Source organism: Labrus mixtus, chromosome 2 (assembly GCF_963584025.1).
Source record: "Labrus mixtus chromosome 2, fLabMix1.1, whole genome shotgun sequence".
In the NCBI taxonomy this organism is placed as follows: domain Eukaryota; kingdom Metazoa; phylum Chordata; class Actinopteri; order Labriformes; family Labridae; genus Labrus; species Labrus mixtus.
Window position 1 is genome coordinate 8,850,015 of NC_083613.1, and position 23,784 is coordinate 8,873,798.

The 23,784-nt window shown below is 42.7% G+C and overlaps 2 protein-coding genes across 5 annotated transcripts in view; one reads left to right on the forward strand and one right to left on the reverse strand.

Moving 5' to 3' along the window:
- The window catches only part of pkd1a (polycystic kidney disease 1a), a 71,931-nt gene extending 57,431 nt beyond the window's left edge, over positions 1-14,500 (forward strand). The window contains exons 46-56 of the mRNA XM_061049998.1: positions 885-1,087; positions 1,934-2,128; positions 2,250-2,389; positions 3,372-3,502; positions 3,774-3,876; positions 4,023-4,139; positions 5,357-5,528; positions 6,905-7,195; positions 8,425-8,559; positions 10,372-10,698; positions 10,831-14,500. Of these exons, the coding sequence (XP_060905981.1) occupies positions 885-1,087; positions 1,934-2,128; positions 2,250-2,389; positions 3,372-3,502; positions 3,774-3,876; positions 4,023-4,139; positions 5,357-5,528; positions 6,905-7,195; positions 8,425-8,559; positions 10,372-10,698; positions 10,831-11,901 (2,885 nt within the window). The 3' untranslated portion in view covers positions 11,902-14,500. The remainder of the gene's footprint in view (positions 1-884; positions 1,088-1,933; positions 2,129-2,249; positions 2,390-3,371; positions 3,503-3,773; positions 3,877-4,022; positions 4,140-5,356; positions 5,529-6,904; positions 7,196-8,424; positions 8,560-10,371; positions 10,699-10,830) is intronic.
- Positions 14,501-14,561: 61 nt separating this feature from the next.
- tsc2 (TSC complex subunit 2) overlaps positions 14,562-23,784 on the reverse strand; it is a 30,595-nt gene continuing 21,372 nt past the window's right edge. For 3 of the 4 annotated variants that reach the window (XM_061049910.1, XM_061049925.1, XM_061049901.1), the window contains 14 exons: positions 23,162-23,274; positions 22,794-23,036; positions 21,919-22,167; positions 21,220-21,309; positions 19,579-19,736; positions 18,190-18,827; positions 17,704-17,782; positions 17,534-17,620; positions 17,256-17,442; positions 17,010-17,149; positions 15,600-15,678; positions 15,419-15,510; positions 15,236-15,334; positions 14,562-15,123 (listed from right to left, as the gene is read on the reverse strand). In XM_061049910.1, the coding sequence (XP_060905893.1) occupies positions 14,956-15,123; positions 15,236-15,334; positions 15,419-15,510; positions 15,600-15,678; positions 17,010-17,149; positions 17,256-17,442; positions 17,534-17,620; positions 17,704-17,782; positions 18,190-18,827; positions 19,579-19,736; positions 21,220-21,309; positions 21,919-22,167; positions 22,794-23,036; positions 23,162-23,274 (2,422 nt within the window). In that variant the 3' untranslated portion in view covers positions 14,562-14,955. The remainder of the gene's footprint in view (positions 15,124-15,235; positions 15,335-15,418; positions 15,511-15,599; positions 15,679-17,009; positions 17,150-17,255; positions 17,443-17,533; positions 17,621-17,703; positions 17,783-18,189; positions 18,828-19,578; positions 19,737-21,219; positions 21,310-21,918; positions 22,168-22,793; positions 23,037-23,161; positions 23,275-23,784) is intronic. The other variant, XM_061049917.1, reaches the window with a different exon arrangement.

Here is a 23,784-nt window from a genome sequence, read left to right on the forward strand (position 1 = left end):
TCTGTGTTACTGTGAAGAAGACAATAAATAAGGTGTTAGTGCTGCTACTTATTCAGTTATCAACACAAAGGACTGAAATGTTCTTGAGGATGATTGGAAATTAAATGAATCTGCAAAAAGAATATTAATCTCAATCTCAATGATCAGCAAATTGGTCTTGAAAGGCTTTTTAAAGTTGTTTTCCTCAGGGAACAATTATCTGCAGACTGTTTCAGTGAGTGCTTTTCTCCTTGTCACATGCAGAAAACATAAATGACCCTTTAATCTCTGGATGTAGGAGGAGGATTTGACTGTCTTTAGGAAGAGAGTCTGAATGTGTCTCTTAAAAAAGAAAAATGATAAATGACTTTGATTCTGTTCTTTTATTTGATTGATGAGCCCAGTAATGGCGGCTGCATGTCTAGACTTTTACAGTCTATTCTCATGTGAAACCAGAGTTTGTGCATTATGCTTTCATTTCGCTGCCTGAATGTTAATTAAGGAAGCTAATTGTTGGTCTGAGAAAAATCTTTTTCAAAAGCCACTCTGGTATCTGCACTGGGTCAAAAGTTCTTCTTATATAATTTATTCTTTTTGAGGAAATCTATTGATTTATAAGTCATGTTATTTAAAAAGGAATAAATAAAAGATTTCCTTTGATTCCCTTTGTGAAGTATGAAATAAAGCCTTGCAGTAAAATGAATCCAACAAGATCATTAAAATAAAAAAAATCCTTTCATTTCTCGTAGATTAAACATTCATATAATCTCAGAAGTCTCTTTCTTTCTATCTGACGCCTGATCCTTCCTTTATCGTCTCTGTTCCTCTTTTTTTACGTTCTTTGTGGATATTGTCTGTTACAAAGCGCTAAGCCTTAACGCCCCCCCCTCCTCTCCCCTCTCCAGTTGTGACAGATGTGTGTCGCCCCAGGCGGTTTCCTCCCTGGTGTGGACGTGCAGCCCTCTGGGGCAGCTGGGCGGGGATCGCTCTGGCCAGTGGTGTTTCCATTTGGGCCGGCCACGGGTTCAGTCAGAATGTGGCCATGATGTGGCTCATCTCCTGTTTCTCAAGCTTCCTGTCCTCCTGCCTGGTGCTCGAGCCCATTAAGGTACACAGAGACATTTTCAGAGATGCTGGCTGACCATTCAAAGCTGTACTCTATTCATATGTGCCTGGTGATGAAGGTTTTTATCTTCTTTAAGCTGCACTTATTAAGATTTTTATATTTGCAATGGGTGGAATAACAACGTGTAATTTGAAAGTGATGATCTCAGAAGTTACCACCATATGAGGCCTCCAGTGTTTCAGCATCTGTCAGCTCATTGTTCTGGTTTACCCTGAACACTCTCATTAACCATGCTGTCAGGATGAAGGAGGTTCAAGTCATGTCACCCTCCCTGTCTAACACATAACAGCTGACCATCTGGTAACACAGAGGAGCATTTAGCATTTCTATTGAGGTCAGGCGTTTCCTATAAGTTCTATAACAGTAGAGCTAAACTTGGACCTGGACAAAGACAGCTGTACCATGGCTTACTACTCACTTAAAAATATTTATATATTTATATTTTTTCGGATTCGAACCCACGGCTGCTTTGAGGAGGGCTACAGCCGCTGTACATGGGGCGCACAACATAACCGCTAGGCTATCTGGTGCCTCAACGCTTAATGCAGCTAATTCAGTGTGCAGTTAAATCTCATATAACATCCCGTGGTATCCCTGAGAATTTTCCTCAAGGGAGAGAGTCTTACCTAAACATAAAACACATTCAACATATTTCCAATTTTTTACCTAGATGTTTGCCTTTACAACTTTATGAGCTGAAAATATGTGTCAACAGCAGTCATTGAGATGTTCCTTTCATTGCAGCTGATTGATCTCATCTGTTTTAAAAACCAACCTTTCAAGCTTTGACCGTTTCCTCCTAAAAGCCTCCCGTCCACTGTCCAACAGGTGTTGTGTGAGGCCGTTTACTACGCTGTGTATGTGCAACGCCTGCGTCCAGAGGACCAGGATGTGCTGGTGGAGTTCCCCCGGGTGGAGAGAGTGGTCCAACGGGTGCCTCGGGTGAGACCCCCACAGGGCTTTGCGTTGTCTCAGGCCCGACACCAGGCCCGCAAAGTCCACATGCTGTACACCATGCTGAAGGTGAGTCAGACGGAGATGTCATGTACGGGGTTTGTAACGAGACTGAACTGACTTTTTCTTTGTATCGCTCCTGTTGTTTATTTCACTGTTTGTTAACAGATGGTGTGGTTGTCATTTTCAGAATTTCCTGGTTTACATGTTTTTCCTGTTGGTGGTTTTGCTTCTCAACTATTCTGACTCGGCTAAAGACACACACGGCCTGAGACTGCGCACTCAGCTGCAGCGAGCTCTACATGCACCTGAGTACCACAACATCAGCAGGTACACACCCACACACACACACACACACACACACACACACACACACACAAACTCACTCTAGCTCATAGTTTTGGTGGGATTTTTTCACATTCAAACTTGACAAACCTCCAACTTTCAGCAGCAGGAAAAATTGACTTTTCACGTACAAACTTTTCCTCCTTGATGCTGGAATATATCAAGTTTTGAATGTTTGATTATCATGTGCAGTTTTATTCGTCCATGTTGGGCTTTAACATGATCATTACCATGTGCAATATTCCTTCACTAACATTTGATACAGTCGTTATATCAGGTTCAGTATGAGCAGAACAGAGCGTCAGTCAGTGTCTGAACACACTACTGTCTATAATGCCAATACTGTTGTACTTCTATCTCTCCTATTAAAGGCACAGTTTCTAAGAAATGTAACCCATATCCATTTAATAAGTTATAAAACACTATGTTTTATTTTGTATTTTTGGTATTTTATGTGTATTTGATAGTCTATTGTGTAACTTTTGCACTTGGTGTTTTTGAAGCAACCTGGCACTAGAATTTTCCTTCCAGATTGAAAAAGTTGATATTGTATTGTGGTAACTAAATATCTGATCTTATCTCTGTTTTTTAATTGTTGAAAAAAAATCAGTATTCTTGAGCTGTGCTGAAATATGTAGACATAACCACCGTGTAGTCAGTGTTTCTAGGCTGCAGCTCTTTTGACCCCTCCCCCTGTTTTTCTGTTTTCTATTGAGACCTGACCTGGATGTACACAACCACAAACAGAACAAAAGAGTCCATAACTCCTTTTTAAAACAGCGTAGATCCAGAGTATCTCTGAGTAAACTGTCATCCTCTCTGCACACCAGAACACACACTTCTAGATGTTCTTGCATTGTTTTGCTCTAAATGTTGTTGAACATTGTGACGGGATCTGTGTTGACAGCAAACGACACACAATATTGCATTTTTATTTTTTTTTAAATCCGCTAATTGTTCTCTTTAGCCGAGGTGATGTTCTCCTGTGGCTGAACGGGTCCTTGTTGCCACGGCTACTGGATGACACGGCCCTCTTGAGAGACACAGGCAGTGTGTTACTCGGCACACTGAGGCTCCGTCAAATCCGTGACACACAGGGTGAGACTCAAATATGGTCAATAAACAGAGACGCCTCTGAACTGACAGAAAACCTCACTTACTTATTGATTGAGTTGCAGTTATGAGAGCAGTTTTTGGAGAAGTATTTCTTTGTTTCTGTGTGTTTGTCTTTTCTGAATTATACCCGCTAACTGCATAGAGGTTTCATGTTTATTATCACAGCTTCTGCAGCAGACTTTATTATCACCATGTCATTACATTTAATGAACCTACACAACTGAACTTTGGTTTTGTTGAAACTCTTTTCTAGATGCTCTTGGTTCCTGGGCAGGAGAGAGCGATCAGGGAAAGGAACAATCTCTGAGTCAAGGAGCTGAGAACGTGTCTGCTTTTGGAGCTAACAATACAAAATGGTAAGGAGACATTTCACTTAGCTTTAAGCTAACTTTCAGGTCAGTTTCAGCATCTGTTCAACATCTGGTCTTCAATGTGTCAATGTTCTCTCTCTCTCTCTCTCTCTCTCTCTCTCCACTGTGCCCCCTCTCGCTTGTCTTTCCAGGGGGTGGCGTTTGGATGTGTATAACAGCGGAGATGTGGTTCAACAGCTGAACAGAAGCCTGGCGCAGGCCTCGTCCTCCTTACAGCAGCTGCAGCAGCTGCACTGGCTCGACTACAGGTAGTTCTTGCCAGATAGATTATACATCATCAAGGCAATATCAACATATATCAAAACTGTACTGTTGTTTTTTTATGTTTTAAAAAAAGGAGTTTGCTGACTGGCTTGAATGAAGGGGCCAGATGTGATCAAATGTGTGCATGCAGTTTCACAATGATCGGCATAAAACAGCACCAGGCATTCTTGTGGCTTAATAATAATGTGCAATTCATCTCCCAGCTTGCAGTCATTGAAAAGTTGCAGATGGAAACAATTAATATTAAAATAAAACATTGAAAACATTCCAGTGAAGAATGTGGGAGGAATGTTCGCTATCCAACATTATTCTGAGGACACGGACGCCAAAGACAAAGTTAATCCTGTTAATACCACTAAAGTATCAGATCACACATGTGCAGAGGGGAGCAGCTGAATGTGTGTTAAAAAATGGCTGGTGGAGGTCTCTTACTTTACTGTGTCGTTAGTACAGAACTATTCAGTTATTTAATCTCTTCTTTGAAATATAACACTCAGTTTAATAGAGCCCTTTTTTCAACCTGGTCACATAACACACACTAAAGAGCCATCTGGTCTCTCTTCAAGAAGACAGGCAACGATTTGAAGAGAAAACAACAACAAAACAAAACAAAAGGATAAAAATACCACAGCAAAGAGGATGGGAGGCTGAAATGATAGAACTAGATTTTGTGAAATGGTGGTGTTTGTCAGAGGCAGGGGCGTGTCCAGAGGGGTGGCATGGGCCCCCCTTGAAATGTGATTGGCCACCCCAGAGTTTGCATGCAAATTACTAAGTACTTTAAATTGTGAATTTGCACATATTTGTTTTTGTGTCCCAAAATTAACAAGCTGAGAAGATGCATATGTTGCCAAATTGCGTTACTTACAAGTAAGTGTGTGTGAACACAAACTTCCTGCCACCCCTGCATAAGTCAGTGCCCCAGATGGGACACTCCAGTCAAAAAAGTCTGGACCCGCTCCTGGTCAGTGGCCCTCATTCCTGGAACCAATAACTAGCTTGTTGTGCTAATTCTAGCATACGCGCATAGACCTGTATGGCTCATATGTTGATTAATGTGGACTGTCTTAAATTCAATAAATGAATCGAGATTAAATATTTGAACACTGGTTCCATAAGAGAGAGGTTACCAACAAAGGAAGAGATTGTGTATAATATCTGGACTCCTGATCTGATCGTTATTTTCTGTGTCTTTTCAAAGGACTCGCGCTCTTTTTGTGGAGTTCTCACTCTACAACGTCAACACAAACCTCCTGGCTGTCTTCTCCTTCCTGTTTGAGTTCCCTGTTTCTGAGCGTGCTCAGTCCAGCCTTGACCTCTTTGTCATCAGTCTTTGGCCAATCACAGGCCTGGACCTGCAGCTCCTTCTCATGGTAATAATAACCCCACCCACCCACACTCCCAAGATTCATGTTCAATGACATTAAGCGCACAAATGAAGGTAATGTGAGATGATGATCTCTGCATTAAACCACTTCAAATATGCATATGGCACCTGTAAATATCATGTGTAAATAATGAGAACATGTTCTATTGCTTTAGGATGTAAACAAGTGGCCAATGTGTAGTTTCTTTCGTAAATGTTCAATGATGAAACCGTGAGACAGACTGTGGATTATCTTAGAATGTATTCGGCCGAGGTCAGACAACAGCAACAAAACACACATGGCTGACAAACTTTTGTTACCAGTCTGGCTTATATTTTACTTGAAGCTGTCAGACATGTTCATTTCTTCAGCCTCAGCAAATCATATTTCCTTTTCTGCTCACAACACTTGGCTCCTCTCTAAATATAGATCTGCTGCTATGAGGTGTCTTACACACACACACACATATATATTTAACATCTACACAGACCTAAAAGAAGAATTACAAAAATGTCATAAAGCACACACATCCGACAAACTAGAGTGCTGAGTGCTGAACAGAAAAACATCCAAAAGTAGAAGTAATAGTCCGCACACCAGAAGTTGCTCCAATTAAATTTAAGTTAATGGAAAAATTGCCACCTGTAACCTTTCGGGGTCCTCGCCCTTCATCGGACATGATCTCAAAAAAATATATTACAATTGTTTTGACAAAAGAATCCATGTTTCATGACAGCCCCATAAAATATATTTTATCTCTGTCAATAAAAGATTAGGAAATTTATTTTTTTGTGCATCATGTCTGATGAAGAGCGAGGGCCCGAAACGTTACAGGTGGCAATTTTTCCATTAACTTAAATTTAATTGGAGCAGCTTCTGGTGTGCGGACTATTCTTTCAACTAAAAGAAAAATGACCCTGAGAGGGTAGACGGATTTCAAATAATATATTCACAAAATTACCAAGAGGAATGATTTCATGAAAATATGGACGAACAAAGATGCTAATTAAAAGTGAATGATACTTGCACAGCCCGCAAATGAACACATGACTCTCCACTGTCGATCTTAAACAGGTTGAGTTTAGGCTCAACACAAACATGAGCACGGATACATAGAATGGAAGAAATTATCATCACACATTTTAGCCTGTCGATGAAATTGTCCTTGTTTCACCAAGCAGCTTATGACCCACTTTCTTTTTTATCGTTATCCATGATTCACAAAGGTCACCTCCCCAGGTCAGAAAAATCCACAACTCCAGATTTATCTAGAAGAATCACGTCCATGCAAGAAAAGCTTTACACAAACCTACTGCTGAATCCTTCTCCTATTTTTTAAGTGACATTAAAGGGACTTAACATTCTCGTTTCCTGTTTCTTAGACTGTCCTCATGGCGCTGGTCTTGTACTTCTTGGTTCGGGGGATCTTGGGCTTCCTCAGAGAAGGCCATGTGTACTTGTTCTCAGCCTGGAGGCTCCTAGGCATCTGCAAACTGACTCTGGCGGCCTCTGTGTGCGGGCTACACCTGAGCCGCTGCACCATGGCATCGCAGCAGTGGGCGTCATACCTGAAGCACCCACGGGACGCCTTCACAGACTTCTACCCTCTGGCCCGACAGAGTCAGATGTACACCGTCATGTCTGCATTGCTGTTGTTCATCCTCGTGCTCAAGGTGAGAGAGAAAGTCCAGACGCTGGCCCTCATGTTTTTAGGATCTGCTAATCAGCGAGGGCAGAAATGTAATTAAAGGTGACCTCTGGAGTGGTCGTGTTAACAAACTCATCGTTACTTATATGCGTCGTTCGTTCTTTTAAGTCAAACAGCTATTTCATTCTTCATAACACATGTGCAAAGCTGTTTAGAGATTTGAAACTCATTTTGTATATCAGCCGCCACTGTTGAAAAAATCATCAGTCTACTCAGCAAAACTCATGTGGAGCTGTGCTATAGATACAAACAGCTCATCAGTGCACTGCAGGCTGAAGAACACGCGTGGTGAACCGAAGTAGTGCCAAAATAAAGTCACTTGCTGACAGTGCTGAGAATTCCCGTAAATTAACCGTGATTTTTATTTTTTTTGACGTGGCGCAAACAACTCCTGTCTGCATAGCCGTCACTCCAGCCGGTCTCTCCTTAAAGGGTACCAGCTGACCAGCCTCTCCTGTGGATTTACAATTACTATTGACAAATAACTCAACCCCACTTTAAAACACATAGCCATCCCTTTAAGGGCTCCGTACTGAAGTGAGGAACAAACTATACCCACCCATCACACATGCTCAAATGCAACAACATTTTTTATTCCATTACAATAAACGACGACATTTTGATTAGGGGTCTTCTTCAGGTCATCGTTTTTTAACGTGTCTCTGGTCAAAATGTTCTAATTGTGATTTGATAAAAACGCTTTGAGGCATTTGAGCGAGTGTGCGGCGTATCTTTTCTCCCTCAGTCTGCCCTGCTCCTACGTGATGTATGTATGACCTTCGCCCCCTCTACTCCTACAGAACTGACCAACAGTTTCAAAAGCTTCAGGTTTTAAATTTGAAACAATACATTTTAAAAAGTATAGCTTACACGTTGCAGGTTTGGACTTTTCATGGGACCTGTCTCAATGAGGAAATTAAACAAAGATTAAAGCCTAATCCGAACAAAGAATGACTTCCTGGTTCAGTGTTTGTCACTTTTCACTTTGACACTGAACCAGTGTCAGTACCTGTAAACAAATAACTGAAGACTTTAAAAACTATGTTTGTCTTCATAACAAATGATTTCATGTGATTATTTTTCAAGTTCTTCTTACTTTGAGGTTGATAACAAAATCAGTGCCCTTTCCTGATATCACATTTTTACCTTCATTTTTTCTTCTTCTCTCTCTCCCTTTCTCTGTGGTTCATCCAGGCCTCCCACCAGTTGCGGTTCCTCAGAGAGTGGGCCGTGTTTGGCAGAGCTCTGCGCTGCTCAGTCTGGGAGCTGCTGGGAGTCGCCCTGGCGTTACTGCTGTTGTTGCTGGCTTTCTCACACACAGGACACCTGGTCAGACTTTTCCCTTTACTGTTCCTTCTGTTTTCTTCTCGCTTCTCCTCTAACACACACACACACACACACACATACACAAACACGCACACACACTTAACAAAATCCTTACACAACACACAGACAGAACATGAACATTATATAGACTATAAAATACTATGTGCAAAGTCTGCCAAGCCACATGTTTGTTCACTTTTAATGCATAGCTACATTTTCATGCCTTCAGTCCTCTATCTGTAGAAACCTTCACTTTAGCACAGAGAGCATAGCACAGCTTCATCGTCATTGTTAGAAAGAACTATAAAAGCAGCATCACTGCCTCCACTATGCTGCCAAACAGCACGGTCAAGGAAAAACAGAATAAAATAAAATAAATGGTTTGAGTCATTCAGAGTAAAGCCTAAGGTACAGCTGGTGTTAACATGTGTTGAGCACAGATGTGAATCAGTTCAGACCACATTCAGACTTGGTCTTGGTTGCATACCAGCATGCGCTTTTTATTCACAAAACAAAATACAGGATAAACCACGTCCAAAGACCATCTGGCACAAGAACATGGATGAGAGATGTGACACCCTTCCAGTACAGCACAGTATTAAGTGTGTATATCATCATCATCATCATCTTCATCTTCATCATCATTTATTTGTTTATTTAAATCCTCGGAACACTGAGGGAGTGTTACGCCCCAAATCGACCCAATAAAAAACACCATAGACCTCACCAAAGTAAAAACAAAGGGATTTATTATGAACAGAAAGACATCAACACACAATCCCTGGCTGAGGGGCACAGCAGTCCCAACTCGTAAAGCCTCTCCTCCTCAACTCAGCACTGGGCTATAAAGCACTGAGGCCAGGGGCGACTCGCTGTGCAATCAGTAACTTCACCGAGGCTGGAAACAGAAGGGGAAAAGGAACAAACAGCACAGGGAACAACATACAGCTGTAACAGGGAGACAGACAACAATAGAGAAGGGGCATGATACACATGAACACAAACAACAAGAGAAAGCAAGAATAAAACAGGAAGTTCATATACAGTAAAACAGTTAAAAAGGCAAAAAAATAAAATGAAATTGATAAAAAATAGTAAAGAAAAACAATTAACATTTTCAGCGTTATTTATGTGGTTATCTTAAAATATTTTAAAGCAAATTCAAAGTGTTTGGTTTGTTAAAGAACACAAATCAAGTCTGTTTGTCTATTTAACAGAGACTCCTGTCTGCAGTGTAATTTCAAACACTTCACAGAACACTTCTGATCTGTGGAGAAACATTTTATTTCTTTTTATCTGGTCGACTTTATGTCAACGTGATACATCTTCTATTATTTGATGTGATTTATTGTTTCTTTTAAATGTTACAACTTGAGATTGATTGTTCATCACGTTCTTCCAATTAAAAACACTGACAGTTATCAAGTCCCTGAATCTCAATATTTCCAAACAAATATTCAAACATTTTCATCAAACTAAGTATGTTTCTGCATTTGTTTGTCATGACTCAATTTTTAAAACTGATTAAAAAAAAAAAAAAAAATACATTTACATACAAAGCCCATATATTATACCACTAGCTCCATGAAAAAGTTGAAGTGTTTGAGGGACCAGTAGTCATCCAGGTGGGACGCCAGGTGGGATGCCTGGATGACTACCACCCACTCTTTAATCTAACACATAAGTATAAGCATACATAAACTCTAATGTGTTGGGATTTTCTTTTTCTTGTCTTGTGTTAACTGTTTCCGACTTGTCTTATACTCCTTATGTGGTAAAATGTTTAACCTTTTCATCCTATCTTCTCCTCTTCAGCTCTTCCACTCTGTATTGGACGGCTACGGCAGTGTGAGCTCTGCCAGTCAGTCCCTGTTGGGTGCTGGTGGACGTGGTCTTCTGTCATGGCGTCCCACCTGGATGACTACCGGTCCCTCCAACACTGTGACCTCATTGATGTTCCATGCCAGCTTTGCCATACTTCGGCTGGTGTTGCTTTGGTTGCTCACATCTGTGTTGCTGAGGAACTACCGGCGTGCAAGAGCGGAGCTGTACCGTCCCGCAGGGGATCTCCAAGACTACGAGATGGTTGAGCTGTTCCTGCGACGGCTCAAAATGTGGATGGGGCTCAGCAGGGCCAAGGAGGTACATTTGAGTCATAGCGAAAACCGTTATTACTTTCACATTTTGCTATCTGACCATGATTTTATAGAGAAAAAAATTGGTTGCTTTCACAGTATTCACCTCATTTCTTCATTTGTCCTTCATCCTCTTTAGTTTCGTCATAAGGTACGTTTTGAGGGCATGGAGTTACCACCATCTCGTTCGTCTTCTACCAGCGATTGTAAGTCCCTGTGCCTGCCACCACTGGACCGTCCTGACTCCCCTTCCACCCCAGACAGTGTTGATGGAGGTTCTGAGGCCTCGTGGCGCCCTACTTCCTCTAGCCCCTGCAGCCTGACCGAAGCCCCTGGAATCGGCCTGGGACTCGGGCTGGGCCTCGGTTTGGGGCTTGGCCCAGGAGTGGTGATGGGAAGTACCAGCTGGAGGGAGAGAGCTGAGACCGAAGCCTCTCTGAGGAGGCTCCTTCCTACCCTGGACGCCCTCCTGCAACAGCTTGACCGTGTCACTATTGCCACCGAGGATCTTTACCACGTGGAGTGTAAAATGGAGCGATCCCAGAGAAAAAAGAGGAGTAGAGGACGGGAGAAGGGAGATAGTGGTGGTCAGGGAGGGAGAAGTGAGGCAGGGCATAGAGCAAAAGGAGAGGAGAAGGACGCTACTGGATGGCGAGATCGAAAAACTGGCAAAGAAAAACAAAAAGGGAGCAAAAAGGGGAAAAAGACAGATAAAAGTGAACTTAGAAAAGACTGTGGAAACACCTCTGCTAACCCCAAAAAGACTACAGAAGCCACACATGCTCCCCTTATAAAGCCTCAACCTTCCCCTGCTACTACACAAACCCCTGCTCCTCAATCATCAACCAAACCTTTAGCTAGTGCACCTCCGCCAACACCAGTCAAAGATAAATCTGCCTCTGGCTTTTCCTCTCCCGTTTCATCAGCGAACACTCCCCCTTCACGTGTCCCACTACCCAAAACACCCACCGCACCTCCATGCACTCCTGCACCAACCTCTTCTTCTTTTTCTACCCCTGCCCCTACGCCAGTAGGTGGGGATTGGGACCCACCCACGGAGAGAGAGACCTTCCCTTCCTCCAGTCTGTTCAACCACCCAGCTCACACAACCACAATACCTACACGCAAGCGAAAACGCAAACCCCCACCCCTCAAAAACAAGGTGCATCCCAATCTAGACAGGCAGGGCCCTGGACACCCAAAACCTTGAGGACTCTGAACAGAGGGAAAATAAGGCGGAGAAAATTTATTAAAGATTAAATGCTGAGTTAAGGACATAAGGAAGACGGGGGCAGCAGGTTTTGCCCCCATTTCCTGATATGAAAGATATAAAAAAAAAGCAGTAACATAAAACTATGCAGGTTTATAAGCAGTGTTCTGACCAATACCAGTTCAGTTCTCTCTGAAACAAGGTGCAGGTCACCAGATGGTAATTAGATTGGTTTTGGTCAGGCAAGTAAGGGCCTACAACGAAAACCAGGAACTATTCCTTAATATCTTTTCTGTAGACTAAAACTGATCCCATGTGACCCTGGTGGTCTTGTGGGGTCACTGACAGGAGCACATGCACGTGCTCACCAGAGGACCGAACCAACTGAAATGCAGACAATGCAATCAGTCTTTTTTTTTTTTTTTTTTTTTATCCCAGAAGAAGAATTGTGTTGATATCTCAGTTATGTTGTCTGTCTACATATTTTTATATTTTGGTCACCATGGGTACTCGTGACCTGTCTGAAAACAGTCATGTTTTTATAACCCACACTGCAAAAACTCAAATCTTTCGTCTAATTTTTACTCAAAAACATTCACAGAAAAAAATAAGGCCTGAAGTAACATTATCTGCCAGTGCAGATTAGTGTCTAGAATGGAGATGTACCATCTAAATGAACACATCTCACTTCAAGACACAAACCAAGTCAAATGAGTTAGCTGCACTGGCAGATTATTTGATTTATTGTAAGCAATTTAGACCTTGTTTTTTTGCTTGTTATATCTTGAAATTAGATTTATCTGGACTTGTCAGGTGAATGCGGCTTGTATTAAGTGTAATAAAATATTTTTCAAGTAGAAATTAGACAAATGCTCTTGCTAAGATTGGAGTTTTTGCAGTGCATAGATATACGCACATGCAGGTACACACATGCATAGACATAACACTGTAGGCACAGATGGGCTCATTGTATTGTACCTGCTGAGGTGCAGGAGCGAAGATCATGAAGTATGCAAATACACACATAGGGTTGTTGATGATCCCAGCAGCCAGGTATTCAGGGTGCATATATTACCATCCTCAAACGAAAACAAAGAAACATCTACAGATGAAGGGGAGTAAAAAAATAAAAAAAAGAAGTTGTAACATGTGGTTGAAGTGCAGAAAAAGAAAGCGCAGGAGTGTCTGCAGGAAAACGGACAGAAGATTAGAAATAACAAAAAGGGAAGTTTAGTTGGAAGCAGGTAGGAAGTGCCTTCACTTAGGACATGAACATGTATGCAAGTTTTCCCATCATGAAGCTATAATGACTCCAAGTCTGATGATCTTTTGAAAATATATATTTTTTGTATTTGTTGTGTTGATAAGGTTGTAATGTAAAAGCACTTTTGTTCTGGTGTAAATTGTTTTGTTTTTTGGTGAGGCGTGGTGCAAAGTAATAAGCTTGGTGTCTTACACCGCTAGAGAGAGCTTCACTCATACTGTATCTTAACTATAAACGTTGCCAAAGCTTCTGCGTCCTTCATGCATTCTGAGTGTTACCATGCCATGAAATTCATTCATTCATTTTGTACTTAGCACTTTATTTCCTAATGGTATGATATCCAATGCCATATTTAACTCCCATGTGTCAAGTGTTCATATCATATGTTAACAGCTACATAATAGAAATGTTTTTGAAGTATTATCAAGGTGTTACGGCCGTCGCTAGCAGTTGTATTTTTTCTCTTGGTCGATTTAATCTTACTGTGTTTTTTTCCCCCAAACGTCTTATTTTGATTAACATATGTAATGTGTGTTTAGTGGGCAGATCTCAGGGAATCCACCCCCTTTCCCCCCAAAACCCCGTAAAGACATCCAGGATCACCAAAACTGGGGGTTTAAAATGTTCTTAGGAATTCAATGATTCATCTTGTGTTCAAATTCTCCCAGACTTCACGTTCGCCCTTCTCTCAGCCAAAAGCTGGACGGAGTAAAATTTTCCTAAACCAAAAGCAGAATGCTGCAGGTACTAACGAGCATGCCAAAGTGTATTTTAGGCTTTTTGTCCTTTCAAATCCAAACATTGAATCATGACTTCTATCTTTTCCTGCCCGATGAGTTGCATGGGTTGTGACGCGTCAGGATTTCCTGAAAATAAATGGAAACCCATATTTCATCTGTAGGTGTACATTTCTGTATATGTTGGTGCTTTGTGGTGTATTTATATTTTTTTTGCTTTTCATGATCAGTATTGTTTATGTGCTGCAGAAGCATATGCATAGGTCAAGCACTGGTGTTACCAACCCCAAAGATAACTTAAGCTTTACAGCCAAAGCTCTTCACACATTTCATTCATGCTTTACTGACTTCATACTCCTGCTGTGTGTAACAACACGGTGCCAAAGTCCAGCTTCCTGTCTCCTTCCTGATGCTTTTTGTTTAAATTGTGTTACAAATGCGTTGTTGAGTGTTTGTCTTTGCTCTTCTTTGTATCTCAAATATGTATTTTGCAGTTGTAGCACTTCTCCTGCTTTTGCACTTGACAAAGTCAAATAAAGAGTTTGACAGCTGAACTGTGCATAATAAAATGGTTTGGGTGTCCGATTCTAAAATCAAATACTTTGTTATGATTCTCCTGCATGTTGATTGTTTTAACATGAAGTGATCTCACCGAGAGCTGAATCCAAACATCAATCCTTTTTTATTGCACACATGTATTTACATACAAACACATCCTGCTCTCAAATGTAGTGTCTGTACAACTTTGCTCATCTCATGTTGCACATCAGAAACATTACGATTAGTTCTCAAAAGTGCAAAGCATTAGCGTTTCAAAAGTTTTGAAAAATATGCAGAAATTAGTCTTCGCATATCAATACTTCGTCACAAAATACGCCTTTGTAATACCTCCTCATTCTTCCAATACAAAGTACCAATCTGTTGAAGTCAAAATCAGTGTGTCCTCCTGAATTCTTCCACGCAAAGAGGTGAAAATACAGTCACCTCAGCTCTAAGGCAGGTGTGTGTGTGCGTGTGCGTGTGTGTGTGTGTTTACCAGGACAACAAATGTAATCAAACAAAATCAGTGAAATCATCCACTGTTGATACAAGTCTTTTCCTCTGCCCTGAGGCCTCGGGGTTTGCTGCTTGAGTGCTCTGCTGAAACGACTTGTTCTGCTGAGTGTGTCCTTGAGTCAGCGAGATGCCGGGCGTCGAACGAGACTGAATGTCCTCCTGAGCCTGAGCAAGAGCAGAGAGACGGCAAGGTGCATTAGATTCACGAGAGGAAATTACTGTGAGTTTAAGTAGTGTGGCTAAAAGAACTCGTTTGATTCTTTGTGATGCTTCTTACCCTGGTCCGGATCCTCTTAATGTGTCGTAATCTCGCTAACCACTTAGAGGCATAAGCATCTGAAGGGTTGGCTCTGTACTGGTGCACCAAAGAGGCCATCTGCAAGTCACACAAAGAAGAGTTAAGTATGTGTATGAGAGTGTGTGTGTGTGTGTGAGAGGGCGGCATAAGAAAGAGACTTACATTCGCATGCAGAGCCATTTGTCTGACTAAAAGAGGAAGGTTGCGGTCGGAGACAATTTTTGCCACGGTTGTGTCCACCAACCCCTCCAGGTCTGAAAAGAAAAGCAAGAGAAGAAGTTTTAATGAAGAATATTGAAGAAAACGCTGACAAAGAAAAGAGATAAGACAGTGATCAGCTCACCTTTGCGGCACTGGAGGGTGACCAGGTTGCATTCAAAGTCGAGAGGTTTTATGATGACTTCTACAAAGTTGAACTGACCCTAACGGGAGGAAAAAAAAGTCAGACATTTTAACAACCCGATTAGTAAAAAGTTTGGACGTTGAGTTTGAAACAAACTGGATGTGTTCATTAGCAAAACATTGAAACACAATATAAACATGAAAGCTGAACAAAGACAACAATTGGATTGGAAATGGACTTGAACTTGTATAGCGCTTTACTAGTATTCTGACTACTCAAAGTGCTTTTACACCCGCAGGTCACACCTACACATTCACACACTGAAGACAGAGGCTGCTGAGTAAAGTGTTCATCAGAAGTAACTAATCCCATTCATACACATTCATACGCCGCTGACAAAGCTGCGGGAGCAATTTGGGGTTAAGTGTCTTGCCCAAGGACACATCGGACATGTTGCTGGGGATCGAACCCTCGACCTTCTGGTCGACCGACTCTACCATGAACTGAGCCACAGCCGGCCGTGGCTCAGTTCATCTCAAATGATGTTCCTTCTCTTGGGTCAAGCTCGTGTAAAAATTGACTGAGGCAAAGAGGAAAACTGTTCTGATATCTGAGGAGTCAAAATGTCACTTTGTGTTTGATGTCCTGGATGCTTCATTCCCTGGCTTTAAGAGGAGAGGGACCATCCAGCTTGCTATCAGTGAGTGCACATGAGTAACCTTTGTGAAAGCACCATTACTGCTGAACCACTCACAGGTTTCTGAGCAACAATAACTGCCAAATAGACAACTTCTTTTTCAAGGACGGCCTTGCTTATTTCAGCAAGACAATGCCAAACAACATTCTGCATGCAGTACAACAACATACGGTGATGAACTGGCCTTGATGCAGTCCTGACTTGGCGCCCACTGAAAATGTTTGGCGCATTATGCAGCTCAACAAATAAGACAAAGGAGACCCTGAACTATTGAACAGCTGAAATCTTACATAAAGCAACAATAGTAAAACATTCCTCTTTTCAAAATGACACAATTTCTTCTCCTCAGTTTGCTAAACTACAAAGTGCTGCTGGCATCAAATTCAAAATGGCCACATCATTTTCATTCAACTTCACAGTTTCTTGGAGGTAATTTTTGGGCCTTTATTTGATAAGACAGCTGAAGAGAGACGGGTAGTGTCGGGGGGAGAGAATATGGAGGATGACATGCAGCAAATGGCCCGAGGATAGATTCAAACCCACGGTCACTGCAATGAGGACTACATCCTGTGTAAATGGGGAGAGCAAGATGACCGCTAGGCTATCCGGTACCCTCTTTTTATTCACATGTCCTAACTTTGAAATTGGGGTTTAAGTTCAATTCAATATATACTGCAGATTTGAGAAACTTGTGAAAAGGTGTGTGTGTGTACCTTTATGGTGCCCAGTTTGTACTCCTCTCCAGAGTCGTTGTATACAACCATGACAAAATCGTTGCCAATGTGACGCTTCTTGTTGCAGCAGCCTTTGTCGCTCTCTCTGTTTGGCATCAGTGTGGCTATGTGAAAGATAGCTGCACAGACAGGATGGGATCAGACATAAGCAGAGTGGCCGTGGGACACAAATGACCATAAATGTAATCTCCTTCCTGTCTCACACACACACACACACGTGCTCACCCTGCATGATGTCGTCATGCCAGCAGTAGGTGAACTCTCCATCGTCACCGTACTGATCAAGCCCTCCGAGGAAGATCTGGTCGGGGTCACAGTCTTTCAGGTGGATTAATTTGCCCAGGCCTGTTAAGAAGGCGGCGTAGCGGTTCGAGCCGTATTCATTTGACAGAATGGCAACTTCGTTGTTAACCTGAGAAGAGAGGAGAGGATTGAACTGTGAAGGCAGAGCATGGATGTGACTAATAACATTCAGGTTGCAAATCAATCAGCTGTCTTCTCACCTGACTGGCTCCTACAAACACAACTCCGATCTTATGGGTGTCATATGGAGGCATCTGGTCCAGAACCTTCACAGCACGGTCAATTACCTACAACGAAGGTTAAACACTGTCAACAACACTTCTATATGAACGGGGACATATTTCCTGGATAGGCAGAGGAGTGAACTCACCTGAGTTTTGGGCAGCAGCAGAGGCTTGTTGGCTTCATTTCCAAAGAATGGAGAGTGGTACAGCTGGAGGAAGACAAAGCTGGAGGAGACCAAAAACAAAATGTAAAAGTCATAGAGATAATCATTCTTATCACTGGTGGTCTTGAAGGGGCATCGATATTAATTTCAGTCTGTTCTTTAAGCAGCTAAAGGGGCTTACAGACTGTTATCTATCTCAGGTTTTAGGAATCAGTTTTAATATCAAACTATATATTTCTCAAGTGCAGTAACACACAGATTAAAACCTCCTCCTTTCATCATTTCAAATAATCCCTTGGTTTAAAAGTTGGATGTGATTAAACTGTTCTTCTTGGGCATGCTGCCACTTTGCATCAGAGAACTGGAGCAGAGAGTAGCTTGGTCACTTTTGCTGCTACATTGCATCATTTATTTGGCAGAAAAGGCCTAGAGATGCGGCAGTAAGTTTCTGTGTTAACCTCAGAGTACCTGGGACTCAGTCCAGACATCTTCTCTGTGTTGCTCGGTCCAGGTCGACTGTGGTACGAGTCCCTCTCGGTCCTCCTCTCCCTCCTGGAGGAGGGCGCTGATACTGAGATGGTGTGACCCCGGGGACGATGGCCTCCGCTTGGAGAGATGGGTCCAGGTTGTGCTGGTGCTGGAAACTCCAACCTCATCCTCGCTCCTCCTCCTCCTCCTCCACTTTGAGATGAAATGACTCCTGGGCCTTCACCCACTTGACTCTGACCTCCAAGGCTAGTCACATCCCCTGTGCTTCCCTCCACCTTCTCTTTCTCTGAATGAGGCTGCTGAGGCTGAGGCTGGGGCTGAGGCTGAGGTTGAGGCTTGCTGTCTAAAGGTGCTTTGGGCCATGATGCATCTCCCGTCATGATCTCGGACTCCATAGCGGCCTTGGAGAAGGCTTCAGGTAAGGTTTGGAGCTCAGGAGAGGAGCTGGACTTGTTGAGTCCATGACCCTGGGACTGAGGGTGGGCTTGGAAGGGAAGCTCGGGACCCTGGCTGCCTGGGGTGGAGGGTCCAGCAGTGGGCTGATCGATGGGAATCGCTCCTTCGCTCACTTCCTCCAGTGTCGACTTCTCATCGTCTTGACTGGAAGTGGAGGAGGACTGGGGAAATGTATTTTAAAAAAGGATGATAGATTTAAAATAAAGATACTGTTTTCTGTTTATGCATTTTTAGCAGACTACTTTATGGCTAAACATGGAAAATATCAGAATAGTTCTATAAGTGCAGAACAAACAGGAGCAGTGTGAGACAACAGGCTGCCAGGGAACAATTCTCATTATACATATTAACCGCTTTCATGGAGTGGAGGTGAATCTCTAACAGCTGAGAATCAAACAACAGGTGGCTGACATGTTGTGGTAAACACAAATCTTATTTTTCACGACTTGTAAGTATCACAGCTGAAAGCCGTGTGACTTTATATCTCTTGATGTATATTTTTAACATGCCGCAGCACAGATGCTATAGTACAGAGGTGTGCTGATTGAGAAGTTGGTGACTGGAATCGACCGATTTTCAATTAGTTCGGCTGTGATTGATGACCAGCCGGTGGGCTTGAGGCGCCCATCTGCGGGCTCAACTGAAACATTCAGAACCAGCACATGACTTGTTCATATGAGACAGCTGTCACTCTGTGTGTCACTGCGAACAAGGACTCCTGACTCTCTCTCTCACCCTTATGAACATAAAATTGAATTTCCATTTAAGAATAGTTACAAATAGTTTTGTTTTGAGCTGCCAATTAAAATTCTCTAAAGAAAGAATCAGCAGATCAGACCTTAAAGTATTACAAATCAGATCGTGCATTTTTGTTGAAGATTACAGTCAGCATTAGATTGCCTAGCCACCTACCCTGCTGAGCGATCCAGGTGGCGGGATCTTTGTGAACTTGTCTGCAGACATGAAGATCGGATCAGACGTCATTGGTTCAAACTCTTCGCTCTCTAGCCAATCAGATGGGGTAGGTGCTGTGGTGACGCCTGAGCCCTCCTCCAGCACCACAACAGAGTCTACAGCAGGACACAGCAGCAAACACATGGGTTAAAGGTGGACACACCCAAACTGTTGTAACTTCTCACACACACACACACACACACACACACACACACACACACACACACACACACACACACACACACACACACACACACACACACACACACACACACACACACACACACACACACACACACACACACACACACACACACACACACACACACACACACACACACACACACACAACACACAACACACACACACGCACGCACGCACACACATACCACAGTTAGTATTCACAGGTGTAAGACTCCCAAACAAAGCTGTCAGTATTTATTTTTGACATCAACACCTCGCATACTTTCTCTACAACATCTCCAACAGGACTAGATCATTATGGTAAGATGAAACAGAAACAGATGTTTGTGTATCGATTAATTAACTCAGGGGCAGCCAGGCAAACACACACCTATGCACATGAACAGACAACAAGATCAAGACCTTCATTAAATCCAACCAACAAACACTGAGATCAAAGACGAAGGCGGATCAATGCAGCCAGCATCTATCCATTGCTGCTTCATCTACTTTTGATTTTTTGATTATTCCATCCAGGCGCATGCATCTGCTTGGTTGGTTATCTTGGCCCAAACACACAACAGCAGCCCAGACCAGGCCCCTCCAGTCCTGGATCGCCCCAATATCACGCCCCTGAAAACAGCAGCTTTGAAAGTTTCTTCATCGCCCTACTAGGTCTCCAGTAAGGCAAGGAAGAGAATTAGTTGGATGAGGTCTGGGCTTTCCTGTTGACAACATCAGGAGGTCAATGTTAAAAGGTCAACCTGGGAGTATATTTCTGCGAGTTAGAGAAGATTGATTGAAATCTATTGATTGATAGAGATGATTAGGAGGGAAGAACAAATCACTGGGATGACATAAAACAAATCATGATCTATCTTTAGGTGTCATTGGACTGATTGATCCAAGTGCAGGCATCCCTTCACCCTCACTGGCAGAGGACCCTCCCTCCCTCCCTCCCTCTCATTGTTAATAGAGGACTGAGGGGTAAAACAGAAATTCTGAATTCCTTCACTTGCACAATATTTAAATATAAAACAGCAGGTCTGCAGCACCACTGCGTTAGCCCTGTGAAGAAAATGGATATAACAAGCTTACTTATAATTCAAGTTATACCATGGTCTAGGTGAATACTCGATTCTGATTGGCTGAAGGATGTCATGCGGTTGTCCATTAACTTTTGAGCGTTGTTCATTAATTCCTAAAAGTTATTTTGGCCTTCAGTGATTATCCCCAATAAATAAAATATGGACTCAATGGAGGCTTTATCGATTATCTACCACTGATTTAACTTTAGTTCTGCAGATGTGTAGCCTGCCATGTACCAATGTATTGTGCAAGTAAGAAGAAATACACTACACCAGGAGTTTTTTGGGAGGTGGGGGTGGGGGGGGGGACACATGTGTTGGATGGTACCTGCCCAGGAAATGCTCCTGTGCAGCCTGCCAGGGGCCGGAGGGCCCGGGGGGGCAGAGCCCAAACCCAGGGACCAGAGAGAGTCACCGACTGCAGGCAGGACGCCAGAAGACAGGTCGGTGGCACATGAGGCCACATAACACATCACGGACCAATCACAAACCATCATGGGGGTAAAGAAGAAAAACAAGTGAACAAGAAAAAAAATGAACAGAAAGCAAATGGAAAGAAAAAACGATGAACGAAAGAGTGGAAAAAAGATGATGTGATGAGGTGAAGAATGTAAAAATATGAAGCTAAATAACAAATAAAATAAGATAAACAGGAAGATGTTGAGCCCCAGAGGAAGGAAGAACAAAATAATTGGCGTCGCTGAAAAAGAGGCTTTCGCTCACAAACAGAAAAATAAAACTGCGTGTCAAACCAGTAAACTTTGACAATCACTGACCTGAGCAAATCTATGAAGGCCTATTGATCACCTTCAGGTTCAAACAGAGTATTTAAAGACATTTCGGCTCTCTGCTCAGCCCTTTAAAAAGACCCAAAGACAAGCAGCCAGGCGGACTGAAGAGAAGTATTCATGTGTGACTGACTTACACTTTAAACATTTTCTTTTTGACGTTTTATGATCTCAAAGTCTTAGACAATAAAAATAACAGAAGAAAAGTTTAATGCACTTTTTGATAGACAATAACTCACCAGTATTTGAGCGCTGGATCAGGTGTGCCTTCCCTCCGACGTTGCTGTGTGTTTGGGTCAGGGGTTCAGAAACAGTGGCTGGTGCAGGAGCAGCGGTGCTGGCGGGTGCGCTGGCTGTCTGGATTGGAGGATCCTTCACACCCTCCATGGCCATGAGGACACTGGAGAGCTCCTGCAGCGGCATGTTGCCCAGCTCAGAGGAGAAGGGACTAGGTGGGTTCTCCAGACACATCAGCCAGCTAGTGTTACCTGTGATGACCGACAGAGAGACAAACGTGTTAGCTCACTAGCATACTGGGGGAAAAAACAACATGAGGGATTTCTGGATTCTGATTACATTAACCCTTTAACTACATATGAAGTTGGATAAAAAAAGTATTTAGTATACTAGCTTACCCGCAATAAATTGATGATACACATCAGCTACTGACATCAGATGATGTTTGTCAGTCGGGTTGATATCGACAGATACCAACGTTTAAACAATAACAGATCACATCCTCTGATCACTGAACTGGCTGCCGAAGTAGGTTTTTCCCCACAATAAAAGTTTTACAGTGTTTTTGTAATGTTTGCAGGGTTAGAGAGCCACTTGTTTTTAATCAGAAAACACTCCTCAAACATGTACAGGGAAAAATCGGCAGCGATAAGACACACTGTTTTGTAGTGTTTGTCAAGTTCGACACAAAATAAAAGTTCCTCAGAGGAGTTTTGAAGAAAACAGGTATGGTCCTGTGTTGTTACTCATGAACCTAATAACATTCACAAAGCTAAACCTTTATAAACAATGAAACCAAAAAAACACTTGAGTGAGTTTCTTTTCCTTCATTTGTTGTTGTTGTTGTTGTCGTTGTTACTAAGTGCAGTTCACATACCAGATGGTCTCCGAATGAAGATCTCTGCCCAGCCCTGTGTGAGCATGGGGACAAACTCGGCCAGACTGGGGTTGTCCTTGAGAGGCTGAGGAGCAGACGGGGTGGCAGAGGCGGAGGAGGGAGGACCGAGACTGTCCAGGTTGGAACTTGAGGGGGGAGAGAGGGGAGCAGCTAGTTCCCCCTCAGAGGGGGACACCAGAGGACTCAGGCTCTGAGCAGGACCGGCACGTAGAGCGTGGCCACCTGGAACAAACAGAGACAGAATGTGTTGTTATGACTTTGCAGCCTACGCTATGTTAAGGCTTGTTTTTTTTTTATCAGCGATGTCGTCCAAAATAAAGAGTATTCTGAGGCTGAGTGTTTGTTACCTGACATGGAGCGGACTCGTATGCGTGTGGCTCTGTTGTGCTGCTGGCTTGACTGAGACTCCAGTTTGGCTGGAGCCTCTTTGGTAATCCGGGTGTGCAGTGATGGATCAGACCTGCAGAAGCATAGAAGGGATATGGTTACAAAGGAGCTGCAAAAAATTAAATAAGACTTTACAGCCATGTTACAATAAGACTCAGAATCAGAGTCAAGTTTATTGCCAAGTATGTTTACATATACAAGGAATTAAGCTAGTTAACAGCAGTACTCCTCCTGCCAGGGGACTTTGGTCAAATAAAATAAGCAGTAAAAAAACTAACATATAAAGCAATTTAATACTAAGGATGTTGATATGAGTGATGGAAAAAGTGTGCAGGAAGGCGCAGAAGGGGGGTTAGGGTAAATATCTATCTTATGATATAGAATTAAATACAGTGGCAATTAATGAATACAATTAATGACTACAGGCCTGATGAGGGTCCGTGTCAGTCGGGGCGTGGGGGGGGGGGGGGTTGACGGGACCTGGGGCATCGTTAATGAGGCTGGCAGCAGAGGGTTAGAAACTGTTCTAATGCCAGGAGGTTATTAGTGAGGTTGTATTTGAACCTGGTGATTCTTTGAGCTA